The sequence below is a fragment of the Microtus ochrogaster genome, linkage group LG3 (genome assembly GCF_000317375.1).
Source record: "Microtus ochrogaster isolate Prairie Vole_2 linkage group LG3, MicOch1.0, whole genome shotgun sequence".
In the NCBI taxonomy this organism is placed as follows: Eukaryota; Metazoa; Chordata; class Mammalia; order Rodentia; family Cricetidae; genus Microtus; species Microtus ochrogaster.
The window spans coordinates 19,456,831-19,472,562 of NC_022029.1; the positions used below are offsets into that span (position 1 = coordinate 19,456,831).

The 15,732-nt window shown below is 43.5% G+C and overlaps 1 protein-coding gene across 3 annotated transcripts in view; it reads right to left on the reverse strand.

Moving 5' to 3' along the window:
* Nucleotides 1–3,240: 3,240 nt before the first annotated feature.
* The window catches only part of Kcns3 (potassium voltage-gated channel modifier subfamily S member 3), a 50,394-nt gene continuing 37,902 nt past the window's right edge, over nt 3,241–15,732 (reverse strand). For all 3 annotated transcript variants that reach the window (XM_026785878.1, XM_005360606.2, XM_026785877.1), the window contains one exon: nt 3,241–5,268. In XM_026785878.1, the coding sequence (XP_026641679.1) occupies nt 3,734–5,209 (1,476 nt within the window). In that variant the 5' untranslated portion in view covers nt 5,210–5,268 and the 3' untranslated portion in view covers nt 3,241–3,733. The remainder of the gene's footprint in view (nt 5,269–15,732) is intronic.

The following is a 15,732-nucleotide window of genomic DNA, read 5'->3' on the forward strand; positions in this document are numbered from 1 at the left end:
GTGCCGTGAATCAACCCTTAAAAAAATAACAGCAGAGGTCTCCAAGCCCCAAGGCAATCACTAGCGTAGTCAGATGGGGACAACAGCAAGTGCTCCCCCAAAATCGGTAGAGTTAAATATGAAATTAACACAAGATGGAGAACCGACATGTACATAGCATGCGAGAGACTAAACAGTTTTGAGGAAACAAAAGCAAGCAAAACCAGAAGGCCAAGCAATCAAAGCTCTACCTACAACTGCACAACCGATCCTCCACCAGACAAAAAGGAGTGGGAGGTAGGAACACCACAAGGTGAAAGATACTGCCACAAAACCGGGGGTTCAGAAAAAGGGGAGAAAGAGAAAAATGGAGGTAGAGATTAGCAAGCCATGTATGCAGCGGGAGACAGCCTATGAGGGAACAGGGACCTTTGATGACACCAGTAAGGGTTTGGTTGCCAATTGAACTCAGCCAGGCTCAGGACAGACATCCCCAAACAGCTCTGGTGTATCAACTCCTCCGGGAAGCTGCCCCCTCCCTCCTTCCTCCTCTCTTACCCTACTCATCCTTTTCCTCTCTGCCCTGGGGAGGAGATGGGCCCTTCATGGCCATTCACATCCCTAGTGCTGATGATAAAACAAACCAAACCAAGCAGAAAGAGTTCATAGAGTAAGAACAAACAAAAAAAAACAAAAAACAAAAAAAAAAAAACACTGAGTGAGTTATAAGGTCACAAACACTCCCTGAAACCATCGGCTCAAATGAACCTCGGGGTCATCGACACAGAAACAGCATGGAGTTTGTCTGGTTTCCTTTGCTGCTAGCTCAGGCCCTTGGTCATCCTGTGAGATGGGTGTTTAACCACCAAGTCCACCCTTCCAGAGAGAACAGGCCTCTGTCTCTCTCTATGGGAACAGGGAGATCTCTGAGTGATGTGGGAAGACGGGAATGAATGAGGTGAGGGAGTACAGGGGAGCTGGAGAGAGGACCAGAGGGGAGTCCAGCAGACACTCAGGCCACAGGGTAACCACCGCAGGATGCCTCGGGAGCGCAGGCATGAGCAGTTCCACTTCATAGAGACTCAGAACCTCCCCTCGGCTCCCGCCGGTTGAAATCTACTCAGATTCCCGGAGAACCAGACTTTTTCACTGTGTCTCCTACTCGATGCTCCTCGGGGCCTGTTGTAGCATCACAGTTATTTTAGAAATGCCTGTAAATAACTCTGTCTGGTTTCAGGATAAGCAACGGAAAGGTGCACAGGCCAGGATGCGCCTTTGACTCGGGCCCTGGAAAAATCAAACTCTGGGGGCCGTTGCTGCTGCTCTTCTCTTCTTCCCTCTTCCGGAGCGACCCTTCTGTGGTTACAGCAAATGCGCTGCCCCACACCCCACGGGGAGGGGGGGTGGCATTTCAGAGGTCAGCTTTGAAATCTGCGTCCAAGCCCAACTACGTTACCCACCATAAAAACTTACCAAGCCAACCTCAGCTTCTGCATCTTGAAACGAAGGCAGAAATAAACTCTAGGTGCTGGTAAAATTGCAAGAAGATAAAATGAGATTACTTCAGCAAAATACTCACTCAGGTCCCCTGTTTTTGCTGCTGATGCTGCTGCACCTACCATTACTGCAACAATGGCCATATAAACAGGCTTTGGTTAGTTCACAATTAGTCAGAAAATCTTTCATAAAACAAGATCCCAACTTCTACTTTTATGCTATAAAACTGTATTTATGACATCAAAAAGGCATTTTGGTTGAAAAGGTTTTCCCAAATGAGTAGAATTCTGACAACACACTAGTGTAATAAACATCAAGTTCCAAAGCAAACTATTTCTTTGTGTCTGTCTCAGACATCACAGACATAGTAAGTAGAACAAGGAGTTCTATAGGTTCTGACAGACTATAGATAGGCTTTCAATGAGATGCATCTCCATGCATAAAATGCTGCCCAATAAACCCCTGTGGCTTCCCCATTCGAAAGATTTCAGCCAGCCTGCCAGGACCAGTTAGCTTCTTGTTACATCTCCAAAATGGAGTCTGAGGTTCCATTCCCTCTGCGTGGGATGGAACTATGCTATTGGTCTGGCAATGGTTAGTGTGCCTCCTTTTGTGGTGTGGAGTTTCCGTATAAAAGCGGTCTATGGCCCTTTGAAAATGCTGGCTCATTTTATGGCTGCGGGCACCCCTGCCTTAGAGATCCGGCGCTCACTACTCTGCATGATGTCCATCTGTGTGTTTGTGTACTCCTCCCTTCCCCCAGGTCCCTTTCATTTTCAAGTTTTATCCTGAAAATACAAATTATTATGGAATTCAAACTGCACTGGAAATACACCTAGATAAGGTATATCGTTCATTTATATAACTCAAGCACCTACGTGTTTAATCATTTTAATTACTGTACATGTGGCAGAACAATTTGATTATTAATGCGTTTTTCTACCTGCCTAACACAAGCATCTGGAACAAAAAACTAGCATATCATTGGGTATATTCAAAACAAAGCACACATGCACATGAAGATACACACATGGGTACATATGTATGTAAAAGTCAGAGGACAATCTGGGGTTTCATTCTTCAGTGCCATTTGTCTTTCTGACACAACGTCTTTCACTGTTCTGTGGTTCCTCAACTAAGCTAGTCTGCCCAGTCAATGAGCCTAACTCTGCAATCACACACATGTAATACCATGCCTGGCTTTTTTTTTTTTTTTTAACAGTAGGTTTTGAGGCTAAAACCCAGGTCCCCATGAGAGCACATTACTGAGCTATCAGCTGCCACGAAAACATTCTTGATGTCGCAACAGAAGCATTTCCCTTCTGTGGTGGTCGGAATGAAAATGGCCCCATAGGCTCACAGGGAGTGGGAGGTGTGACCTTGCTGGAGTAGACGTGGCTTTGTTAAAGGAAGTGGGCTATTACTGGAGCGGGCTTTAAGATCAAAGAAGCTCAGGTCTTGCCGGTGTGTTTTAGCCTCCTTTTGCCTGCAGATCAAGATATAGAGCTCTCAGCTCCTTCTCCACCACCACGTCTGCCTGCATGCCACCATGCTTCTCGCCATGATGATTCTGGGCCTAAATCTCTGAACTGTAAGCCATACCCAATTAAATGTTTTCCTTTTTAAGACAACCATGGTCATGGTTGTGTCTTCACAGCCATAGAAACCCTGAGACACCTTCCGATATTTACTGGGATAATAGAATATTTTATTCCGATATTTATGGGATAAAAGAATACATTTACTTGACATAAAACATACAAACACAACATTCTCCATACTGAATTAGAAGTTTATTGAGCTCCCAATTCCCATGTCTGGAACATGAACATGGATTTACATGCATTGTCTCATGTTGTAGATCTCACATGCATGTCGTCTTCAGTCAGCTGGGCCTCTGCTCTATCGTCAGTAATTTAGAGTTAGCTCAATGTGAGTGAATGGTAAGTACAGAATGATGCATAAGCCGTAGCAATAAATCCTTCCCAATATCATTTACTTTTTTCCCCCAAAAAAACCATATTACAACTCTCTCTTGTAAAAAATAAATTTCAGAACAAGGCATTTAATTGACCTCACTTGAGAAAAATAAAGATAATTTCTATCAGTTCAGAATTCAGCAATGAATGTCCAACTATGGCTAAAAGGTACACCCTGAGAATTAAATGATTTATTTGAACAAACCCATTAAGGTTTATAAAGCTGTGTTAACCTAATGTCAGGAAGGGACACAAGATATCGGTGCAAATGCCCCTGCTCACTTTGCGGTGGAGTTCTCCAGGGACGCAGTATTGTAAACATCCTCATTGTCTTCGATGCTAGAAGCGTCTGTGGAGTCAGGCTCGCTGACCACAATGCCAATGGAAGACAGACTGGTAATGAAGGCATGGACTTGCTGTGCATAAACGTCCCTGATGTTAAAGTAGGGTAGCTCGGGGCACTTCTCCGGTGGGTCCTCACTACACTGGTCCACATCCATGTCCTTCTGCTTCTGGTAGTACTTGGAAAACTTGTTGAAGATGATGGTGATGGGAAGGGCCACCACCAAGATGCCACAAATAATACACGTGCTTGCAATGATCTTCCCGGCTAAGGTGATCGGATGGGTGTCTCCATAGCCCACCGTGGTCATACTGATAGTAGCCCACCACCAGCAGATAGGAATGCTGGTGAGACTGGATGCAAGTTCATCCTTCTCCACAGAGTAGATGAGCACGGAGAAGATGGAAATACCCACCGAAAGGAAGAGAAGCAGTAGCCCCACCTCATGGTAACTGTGCCTCAGCGTGGCCCCAAGAGACCGAAGCCCGACCGAATGCCGGGCAAGCTTCAGAATTCGAAAAATCCTCATGAGTCGGAGGATTTGGACCACTTTGCCCATGTTCTCAATGTCCTCACTCTCTTCTTCCTTGGTGTCCACAGCCAACGTAGCATAGAAGGGAATAACGGACACGAAGTCGATGATGTTCAGAGGGTTTTTCCAGAACTTCTTTTGAGAAGGGGCAGCGACCAGCCGGATGGCCAGCTCACCAGTGAACCAGGCAATGCATGCAATCTCCACTCCCTCCAGCACAGGGTCATCCACTTCTCCATCCTCATTCTGGAATTCGGACATGCTGTGCACGCACATGGCCACGATAGACGCCAGCACCACACTCAAGGAGGAGATGGCGATGAGCTTGGCGGACAGGCAATAAGCTGGGTTTTCCATTCGAATCCAGATTTTCTTTCGGAGCTGACCAAATCTCAGCTCATCAAACTTCTCCAGCTCTTTCTCAAAGAGAGAGGATTCTTCGAAGGAGGAGTCCGTGCTCACATCGTTGCTTTTCTGGTCCCAGTCCTTGTCATGGCTTTCTTCCTTCCGCTCCTGGTACCGGCTGCTGCAGCAGGAGTCAATGAAGAGCTCGTTGATACCCCAGTACTCGATCTCCTGGCAAAAGGAGAACACGCACAGCTCCTCCATGACGTGCAGCTTCCCCGTGTAGTAAAAGTTCAAGACGTATCTGAACAGGGAGGGGTTCCGATCAAAATAGTACTCTTTGTCGGCCACGCTGTAGTCATCACACAGCTCCAGTATGGCCTCCTCAGAATGGCAGGTCAGCAGCTTCCCCAGCCTTGTGTGAGGAAACCGCAGGAGGGTACTCTGGTCCACAGACTGCTTAAAGCCCCCCACGTTCAGGTTGACAAGTTCCTCGTCTTGTCCAGGGCGATGGAAAAACTCACCAAACACCATGATGGATAGAGGAGGCAGAGTGCTGGCCAGGAAGGGAGATGCCCAAGATCACATTGCACCTAGAAGGAGCACAAGACAGTATTAGCCTGTGCCCAGCCCTGCGCCATCGGGACTTATTTTTAATCTGCCCTTTCCAGAATGATGAGCTGACTGAAGGCAAAACAGGAAGTGCATTGAGAAGAAGAAAAGCACATTCTGGGGGTCTCTGGAAGGGCTTCAAAAACTTGAGCTTAGAAATCTAGTTTTATAAAAGAAAACCTACCGCATCATTTCATGAAGCCTAATTCCCTTTTCTCTATTAAACACTCAAATTTCATCTTCTGTCTCTTTCTCATGAGCTCTCTCTCTCTCTCTCTCTCTCTCTCTCTCTCTCTCTCTTTCTCTCTCTCTCTCTCACACACACACACACACACACACACACGAAAAGAGAGACACTAAAAAGCAATGTAATTTTGATCATTTACTTGCACAATATAAACACGTCTACAATCTCGACCCTGACGTTCTCGATACGTCAGTTGCTGTAGGGCTTGTAGCCTACATCTGTCCATCCTAAACTTAGCTGCCCACCCAGAGAGCACACTCCTCTTCTCCACATTTGATCCATGGGAGACAGAGATCAGCTCTTACAGAGACTGTGAGTTTCACTTTATGCTCCAGCGATATGCTGTTTTAGGAGAGCCCATTATTTATGTTTGGACACTGACACTCAAGAGGATATAATTATCTCCCCGTAATTAAGCACCTTATATCTTGCAGATATCATTACACTTTCCAGGATGGGGTTTCGGGGCTATCAGTGTGGAAAGAAACTGGCTGGGGAAGACCTTTTAAAGTTAAACATGCTTTGTTTCCTGACGCACACAGCTTCTTCTCCCATCTCTGCCCTCTTCTCATAGTTACCTGCACAGCATCATCCAGAACTATCGCTCCATCGATGGTCTACACTGGTTGGGCAAATGACCCACTTCTAGTTCTAACAGTAAAATATATCAGATCCATTTTTCGGAGAGAAAATATGGGGAGGGACTAGAGGAGTAAAGATCTGTTTTTAATTTTATGAATATGTATATGTGTCACAAGTGCACAGGTCCCCTTGGGAGCCAGAAGAAGGCATGGATGGCCTGGAGCTAGAACGTCAGGCAGTTGTGCACTGCCTTCTATGAATGCTGTGAACTGAACCCAGGTCCTCAACAAGAGCAGCACAGCTGATTAAACAGAATGGGAAAAGGAGCTCTCAGCAGAGGATTATCAGAGGTGGGTAGCAGGAGGGCTAGGATTTTATTCTGTTGGCAAGACTATAATGAACTGAGCTCCCATTACAACCTGACACTGTCACCTACAAAGTTTATGCTCAAGAACCATGGAACTGAGTTACAAGGGGAAAAAATATATATATCTCAGTGTTGGTAACGGAGCCACTCATAGCTGTCTTGAATTGTGTGCAGCCAACAGGCTGCAGGTTAGACATGCCTACAAGTAAAGGGTCTTGCTTGACAAGTGTGCTTGTGACCGTGACTTAGACCCACTCAGACTCAGCCTTCCGAGAGCAGTCCATGACACTGTACACAGCCCTCACCAAGCTTCTTGGACACCAGATCCATAAGTAAAAACAGCTTTCTTTAAAACTTGAAATCCAGTAATAAAATATGGGTTCCACTGAGGGAAAACTGGAAGATCTCGACAGGAAAAGGTGACGTGCATGAGAAAGGGGTGCACAGCACCAGGGTAAAGTCGGGACGTGAAATGGATGTGCTGGGGACACTGAAAAGAGAAAGCATCAAGTTCTGGAGTCTACAAAACAAAAGTGACAGGACACAGCAATCGGTGGAAGAGAAGAGAGAAATGCGTAGGCAGGGCGAAGGAGAATATACTAGCTAATCTGCTTCCACTTGGGGACGGTCGTGTTATTCAAGGAGACAAAGGTCGGGAAGGAATTTCTTCTATGGTCAGCAAAAGCTGCCAGCCAGAGGAAAGGCTCCTGATCTGAAAGAGAGAGGGATTCAGCACAGGTCATGTCACAGCCTTGAAACAGGGCCTCTGCCATCCAGTCCAGGAGAAAGTCTACAGTCACAAAAAAAAAATACTCAGGTGTTTGCCTCCAAGACACCAGCGCTTCATGAAGCCAAAGACCAGGGCATGGCTAATGTATCTTTAATAGATCTGCTGACCCCTTCCAAAAATTCAATTTGCCTTCCTCGGCTTGCTGTTTTTAATTAGGGATCTTCTTTGAAAGGCCTAAGTCAGGGCTGTTGCCTTGGTCCAAATATTTATGTAACGTTAGGTCTCCGCTGGCCAGGGCAGGCTAATGGCACAAAGGGTTGGAAAATGTTCCTAGGAGCTAGTTCAGCTAAGCTGACACTAAGACTTTAATGGAAGCTGTCTTCTGGCGGATTCTTTTTCATCTTAGCTGTCCTGGAATTTCACAGTGACATAACGTTTCATGACACTACGGGCATATAAGGGTCCCTTAATCAGGGACTGTGATTCACCTCTCTAGTCTCTCCCGAGTGACTTGTCTAAAGAACATGATCATCCATGATGCCCATATTCCCACCATGTCCTTCTGCTTTGTCCTCCCTGGTGAAGGACACCTTTAGTCCACACTGGTGAAGGAAAGCTCATCAGGAAGTCCATCCATCCGCTCCATCATTAAGAGCAACACACGTCATAAAACCAAAGATCTCACTGCGGAGAAAGGGGCTTTCAAAAAAGAGACAGAAGAAAGCATTGCCGAAACAGCTCTAACACAGCAGCTCCAAAGGCAAGTTCGGATGTGCAGAGTTAGGACTGGATTCCTGCAATCGGACCCACAGCAGCCCACTTGGAGCAGGGAAGATGAAGCTTCTACCTTTACAAACTGAGAAGCCATTGATAAAGGCACTGGGACTTGTTTCTACTGCACTTACCGGCTTTTTGGGACCCTAGTCTATTTGGATGCAAAGCTTCCTAGGCTTGGATGTGGGGGGGAGGGCCTTGGACTTCCCACAGGGCAGAGTTCCCTGCCCTCTCTTAAGGAGGGAGGGGTAGAGAGGAGGGGGAGTGGGGGAGCGGGAAGGGAATAGGAGGAGGGGAGGAAGTGTGAATTTTTGAATGGAAAAAAATAAAATTAAAAAAAAAACAAATTGCACATAGTTAGAGTCTCTATGTGCACACAGTCTTTCTTCCAATTATGGTACATCCTTAAATGCCTTTTTTTTTCATCCTAGGAATTAACAGATAAGGAAACAAACTGAGTTGAGAAGCAGAGGCCTAAACAGGGAGCTTGTTAATCTCCGTGCTTCCATGTTCCGGCTTGCACGCTCAGGATCACGTGGATAAAGCGTGCTACTGGGGCTGGAGAGATGGCTCAGAGGTTAAGACCATTGCCTGCTCTTCCAAAGGTCCTGAGTTCAATTCCCAGCAACCACATGGTGGCTCACAACCATCTGTAAAGGGGTCTGGTGCCCTCTTCTGGCCTGCAGGCATACACACAAACAGAATATTGTATACATAATAAATAAATAAATAAATAAATAAATAAATAAATAAATAAATAAATAAGCATGCTACTGTACAGCATCACTTCCAAGGATGCTGTAGTCAGGCTAGCATTTATTATTTTAATTAACTTTTTTTCTTTATTTTACATACCAACCACAGTTTCCCCTCCCTCCTCTCTTCTCGTTTCTTCCCCCAACTCCCATTTCCCTCCTCCCCATCCACCCTGTGTCTCTATTCAAAACTGGGCAGGCCTCCCATGGCTTTGACTATAACATGATACATCAAATTTGAGGTAAGACTGAGCTCCTCCCCCTGTATAAAGGCTGGGCAAGAATGGGAAGCAGGTTCCCAAAAGCCAGCTAACCACCAGGGACAGGTCTTGATCTCACTGCTAGGAGTCATACAAATATACCAAGCTACACAACTGTCACACACATGCAGAGGGCCTAGGTTGGTCCTATGCAGGCTCCCTAACTGTTGGTCCAGAGTCCATGGGCTCCCATGAGTTTAAGTCAGCTGTCTCTGTGGGTTCCTCTGTTGTGACCTTGAACCCGCTGCCTGGTATAATCCCTCCTCCCTTTCTTCAGGAGGACTCCCAGAGCCCAGTCCAGGGCTTGGCTGTGGATCTCTGCATCTGCTTCCATCAGTCACTGGATAAAGGCTCCGTGATGAGAATTAGGGTAATCACCAATCTGATTACAGTAGATGGCCAGTTCAGGTACCCTCTCCACTACTGCTAGGGGTCTTAGCTGGGTCATTTTTGTGGATTCCTGGAAGCTTTCCTGATACCAGGTTTCTCCCTACCCTCTGTCCCACCCCCAAACTGCTTCTTACTCCCAGCCTGCCCAACCTGCTCCCTCAAGTTCCCATGCCCCCACCCCTACCCCCAGTTTACCCAAGAGAGCTCTTCTATTTCCCCTTCCCAGAGAAATCGATGCATCTCTCATTGGGCACTCTTCATTATTTCAGCTAGCATTTATTAAAATCCATTCATTTGCTCCTTTCAGAAAACATTTAGTGAATCAAAGGTATACTCTATACTACGTGATAAAGCTTATGTTTATATACATAGGCAGTTACATACACTTGGCTCTCCACATCTATAAAGTTCCACACTGGAGAATTCTACCAAGTTCAAATCAGTGGGTGAAAGTACTTGCTGCTAAGACTGGCGATGTTATTTAATCCTTGGGACCCACATAGAAAAGAGAATCAGCTCCCAAAAGTTGTCTGCTGACCTCCATCCACAAATGATGGCATGTTTGTGTGCACACACTAAATAAATAAGCCCTTTTTAATTAAGAAAAATGCATGTATTACAGTGCTATACACAATGAAAGATAATTTAAATTTAAGGTAAATATAAATTATATAAATATAAAACTCAATTCAAATATATCAACTTGAACACATTTCCATTTTTTTTTTTACACTGGCACAGTAAAATGTCAAGAAATATGTTTAATCATGTAAGATTTGGATTTTATGTCCCACTAGTAACATCTGCTTTCTTCTTTCTTTTTTATTCTTTTTCTTTCTTTTTTTTTGTTTGTTTGTTTATTGTTTTGGGGGTTGGAGGGGTTCGAGACAAGGTTTCTCTGTAGCTTTGGAGCCTGTCCTGGAACTAGCTCTTATAGAGCAGGTTGGCCTCGAACTCACAGAGATCCGCCTGCCTTTGCCTCCCGAGTGCCACCACTGCCTAGCCAATATCTGCTTTCTTAACCATGACAATGTCATCAAGGTGCTGGGTTTCGAGATTGAGGAGATGGCTCAGCAGGTGATGCACCTGCCTGAAAAGCACGGGTACTCAGGTTCAGATCCCAGCAGCCAAACAAAAGCCAGGTGAGTATGGCAAACCATCTGTAACCCCAACTGCAAGAGAAGCAAACATGGGGAATTCCCCAGAGCAAGCTGGCTAGCCAGACTATGTAAAATCGTGATCTCGGGGCTCAACACGAGATCCTGACTCAACATGTAAAGGTGGAATTTCATAGAGGAGGACACTTGGCATCAACTTTTGGCCTCCATGCACACACAAGTGCACATGTACCTGCATATATGGACCACACACATAAACAAGTATATACACTCGCACAAACATACACACACATAAAAATATATGCAGAAGGAAGAAAGGAGGGAAGAAGGGAGGGAGGGAGGAAGGGAGGGAGGGAGGGAGGGAAGCAGTTCAGTGTTTTTGGTTCTGTTGGTTTTTGAGACAAGGTCTTCCTATGTAGCCTTGGCTGGCCTGAACTCACATAGACCAAACTAGCCTTGAACTCATAGAAATCCACCTGCCTCTGCCTCCTGAGTGCTGAGATAAAAGGCCTGGCCCAGAAGGTAAATTTTTTTTCATCTAAGAGTAATAATATCTTAAAATTAGGGAAGTGTGAATTTTGATGTATGGTTGGGAATTAAAACATAGACTAAGAAATTTAAAACTGCGTGTACTGGATATGTGCGCAGCTTTCTCCTGCCACTGTTCTCTGAGCAATAGAGCAGAACAATGATTGACCCAGCACTCACAGCATAGGAGCTGTCGATCATCCCCTAAAGACCATGCAAGGCATTCAGGAGAGCATGCATGGGCTCTATGCAAATACTACACCATTGGTGAGCACCTGAGGATTTGGGCACCCAGAGGAGTCCTAGAAACCAATGATGTCGTTATACAGCGTGTATGTGCACACGTAGATATATAGTGAATCATACATCCACTAAATACAAATACGGACCAACTAATTTATGAGCCATAAATAGGTAAATTTTTCTGATTCAAAAATTCTAGTTATGTGAAAGTAATTTTGTATGGGGAATCACAGCAACATAAAAATGAATTATAGGAAAGAATGCCACATACCTCACACAGAAGAGATGTAATGTGCTTAATATATGAAGAGGGCTTACTTTTTAGGAAGAAAATGAACTATGACAATGTGGGAAACGGACAAGAGATGGGAACAGACAGTTCATAGATGAAAACCACACGCGAGACTGAAGTCAGGAAAATGCAAGTTCAACCTTCCTCAGGAGTGTGTGTGAAAACCACACTGAGGGCTGGAGAGATGGCTCAGTGGTTAAGAGCACTGGCTGCTCTTCCAGAGGTCCTGAGTTCGATTCCCAGCAACCAGATGGTGGCTCACAACCATCTGTAATGAGATCTGGCGCCCTCTTCTGGCGTGCGGGTATATATGGGAGGCAGGATGTTGTCTACATAGTAAATCTTAAAACAAACAAACAAAAAAGCAAAAAAAAAAAAAAAAAAAAAACATACTGACACATCACATCTAATGCACCAAACCTGAGCAAGATCCAGAAGCATGTTGTCTCCATGGAGTGTGGGCCAGTCTGTGAAGCAAGCCTCTTCATGTTGTGCTGGGAATGAAAAATGAAGGGGAGCCCCCAGGGAGGGGAGCTCTTCAATATTTGACGGACTGGTGTAGGCTTTTACCCTCTGACCTGGTAATCTTGTTTCTAGAACTCTCTTCCTGAAGTTAGACAAGCAAAGCACTTGTGTGTAACTGGAAACAGTCCAAATGTCCATCAATAGAGGAATGACAGAAAATAAATTATGGTCTACTTCTACACACCCGTGCGCATGCACACACAGACACACACACACAGTTTAGATGTTTTAGGTGAGAGGGAGAAAGCAAAGCTTGGAAAACTGTCAGCAGTATGCAGCAATTTATCTAAGAAAGAAGGTAAAACTGGGCCTGAGAGCTGGCTCAGCCAGGGGAGCAACCTATCACCAAGTCTTACAACCTGACTTTTGTAGATGATAGATAGATAGATAGATAGATAGATAGATAGATAGATAGATAGATAGATAGATAGATAGATGATAGATAGATGACAGATAAATCGATATTTTAATAAAGAAATCAAGAGAAAGTAGTGCAATTATATACATACATGCATGTGTGTATTTACATATGTATGTGCTTATAAAAAGGAAACAATAGTAATGTAAACAAAAACATAAAATGTCTATAAGGCATAATGTGAGAAAGTAAACTCAGGAACCATGTTAATGTCTACCAAATTATGAGACAAAATTAATTTTAAATGAAACAGACATTTTTAAAAAAAATCAAAGGTTACTCTATATCAAATTGGTAGCTTAACCTCACATAGATGAATTACTTCAACGAACTGACTGTACATCCTGTTGGTGTGTAGTCTAGGACCAAAGTAAACACCAATATTAAAATATTTGTAGCAATCACAGTTATATACTTATTTTTTTCAAAAATATTTTATTATTATTTTATGTATACAGGTGTTTCGCTTGCATGTATGTCTGTGTACCCAGTGTATACCTGGTACTCCCAGAAGCCAGAAGGTTCTTGGAACTGGATTTTTGTGGGTGCTGGGAATTGAACCCAGGTACTCTGGAAGAATTCCCAGTGCTCTTAACTCTTAATCACTGAGCCATCTTTCCAGCCCTATATACTTATTCTTAAATATTATATATACATAGGATCAAGCACAGGAAGTATTCTGTTAATGTCCTTAAGCACCCCAAGATTTTAGGTACAAAAATAAAAATAAATATGAATATAAGGATCAAAGAAATTAAAGCTCTCTGCTCCTGAGTTTGAATTGGAAATGACAGCATAAATACACGATTTACTTTTTGTACATAGAGTCTTATTTCTAGCTCTGTCTACCAAAACAACAACAACAAAATGAACAAACAACAACAAAAAAAACAAATAAGAAAACAACCTGAAACAGATGACCATATGATGGATGCTACATGGGGGCTCATCTCTCTCTCCTTAAAAGTGAGGTACACCGTCTCACCTCTGCAGGTGTTCTAAAAGTTGAGAGTTCACAGCTAAGTCAGTCCCCGCTTGGCGCTTGGTAATCACCCTCAGCCAAAAGAGAGCTGCTTCCCAAAGCCAGAAACACAGCCAGTGACTTGTCTAGAAGAGGGTAGTAGTAACCTAGCATCTTATTATATAAAGGCGGTCCACCCAGGTCCAGAGCTCTGTGATTACTAAGTGAGGTTCCTGTTTAAATCCCGCCAAAGTTAGACACCTCGCTTTACTGAAGCCTCTCTTCCTCACTTCTTCACAGATGCTGATCCCAAAGATGCCTAACAAATTCTTGTATACATCTGCGTCTGTCTGTTTTTAGAAAGTCCATCTAGAAACACTTAGAGGTACTCTAACTTAGTGAGACTGAAACAAGTAAATACAATTTCTCCCTAAAAGAGCAAGGGTTCCTTGGATGAACAACCAACTCCCAGTCTGGGAATGGAAATATACAAGATGAGCCTGGAATTTCCTTCTACACCAAGAAACAAGGGAGGCTGTCAAAGACAAGGGAAAGTCAAAAAGATAAAAAAAAAAAAAAATCTAGAGATACTTCCACATGCTGAAGAGAAGAAGCATGAGTCTCACAGGGAAAAGCAAAGATCTTCGACAGATTATAGCGTATCAAATAGGATAAAATTCTTAAGTTCACAGCGATAATTTCCATGCCAGTGCACGTAGGCGTGTTTTGTGTATACACAGCTAGCTGTATGCATGCACAAGAGTGTGAAAGACACTTACTGTCATTACTGAGCATCAACCAATGTCTTTTGAGACAGGCTCTGTGGCTTGTGCCTGGAACTCACAAACTCGGTCAGGCTGACTGGCCAGAGCCTCGAGGATCTGTCTGTGTCTGCGTTCCCAATGCTGAGATTACAAACACACACCACCACGTCTGACCTTTTAAAATCGGTTCTAGGGACTGAACTTGGCTCCTCCTGCTGGCATACCGCGCCCTTTGCTGATAATCTCCTCAGCCCCCATAGTAATAATTTTTAAAAAGGAGCACAGTACCTAGGTTACTTTTGGACCCTACTCAAGAACCAACTCACTATTTTGTGAAAGTAAAAAGGAAAATCTAAAACTTTATCCCGCCTTCCTGTGAGAATTATACTTTAGAAAAATAATACAAGAGTTAATGAGGGAAATTTTTCTTCATAAAAACAATCCCAATAATTTGAAAACACAGCAGTGGAAATAACCTAATGGCATAATAAAAAGTAATTATTTATATTTAAAAATAAGTTGAGATTTTAAAAGTTGACAGTAACAACTGAAAAGGAGTTGGTGTGACTATACTTAATGTCACAAAAAAATAAAATTTAAGATAAAAATTGTTACCACAGTCAAAGAACATTTCTAGTAATAAAAATGCCAATCCATCAAAAGGAAGGCACAAGTACTATAAACATACTTAGCAATAGAGAAAAAATATGATGTAAAAAATAATGGCAGAACGTGGGGGAGAAATCATTGGAATTTCTATATCCCACCTTCAATAACATATGGAACAATTATACAAATATCTGCAGGGAAATAAAGATGATTCAAACATGATGATAATCCAACAAGATCTGACAGAGACTGAGCACTCCAGCTAGTAAGAGTTCATACTCTGTCTCTCTCTCTCTCTCATGGACATAGAACACTCTCTACTACAGACCGCAGCAGCTAAGTCATGGAACAGCCTGGATAGATTTTAAAGGGCACTAGCCGGCTCTCATCACTCTGACAAACTATTGGAAGTAATCAACTTAAAAAGAGAACAGGTTTGTCTAGCTCACCATTTCAAACATTTCAGTACATCATCACTTGGCCCTGGTGTCTTGGACCTATGGAAAGACAGACAGCATAGCATAGTGGGATGACATAGGTCAGCCTCAAGGCAACCAGGAAACAAAGCCAGTAAAACTGAGGGGGTGTTAATATAATATCCTCATCAATAGCACAACTCCAGTGTACTGCCTTCCTACCACCATCTCACTTCCTGATGATGACATTACCTCTCAATAGTTCCATAACCAAGGACCCAGCCTCTATCTGACATATACATGGTCGTTTGAAGACATTCAAGATTCAAATTACAGCATAGACAGACAGACAGACAGACAGACAGACAGACAGATACATAGATAGATAGATAGATAGATAGATAGATAGATAGATAGATAGATAGATAGATAGATAGATAGATAGATAGATAGATAGATAGATAGA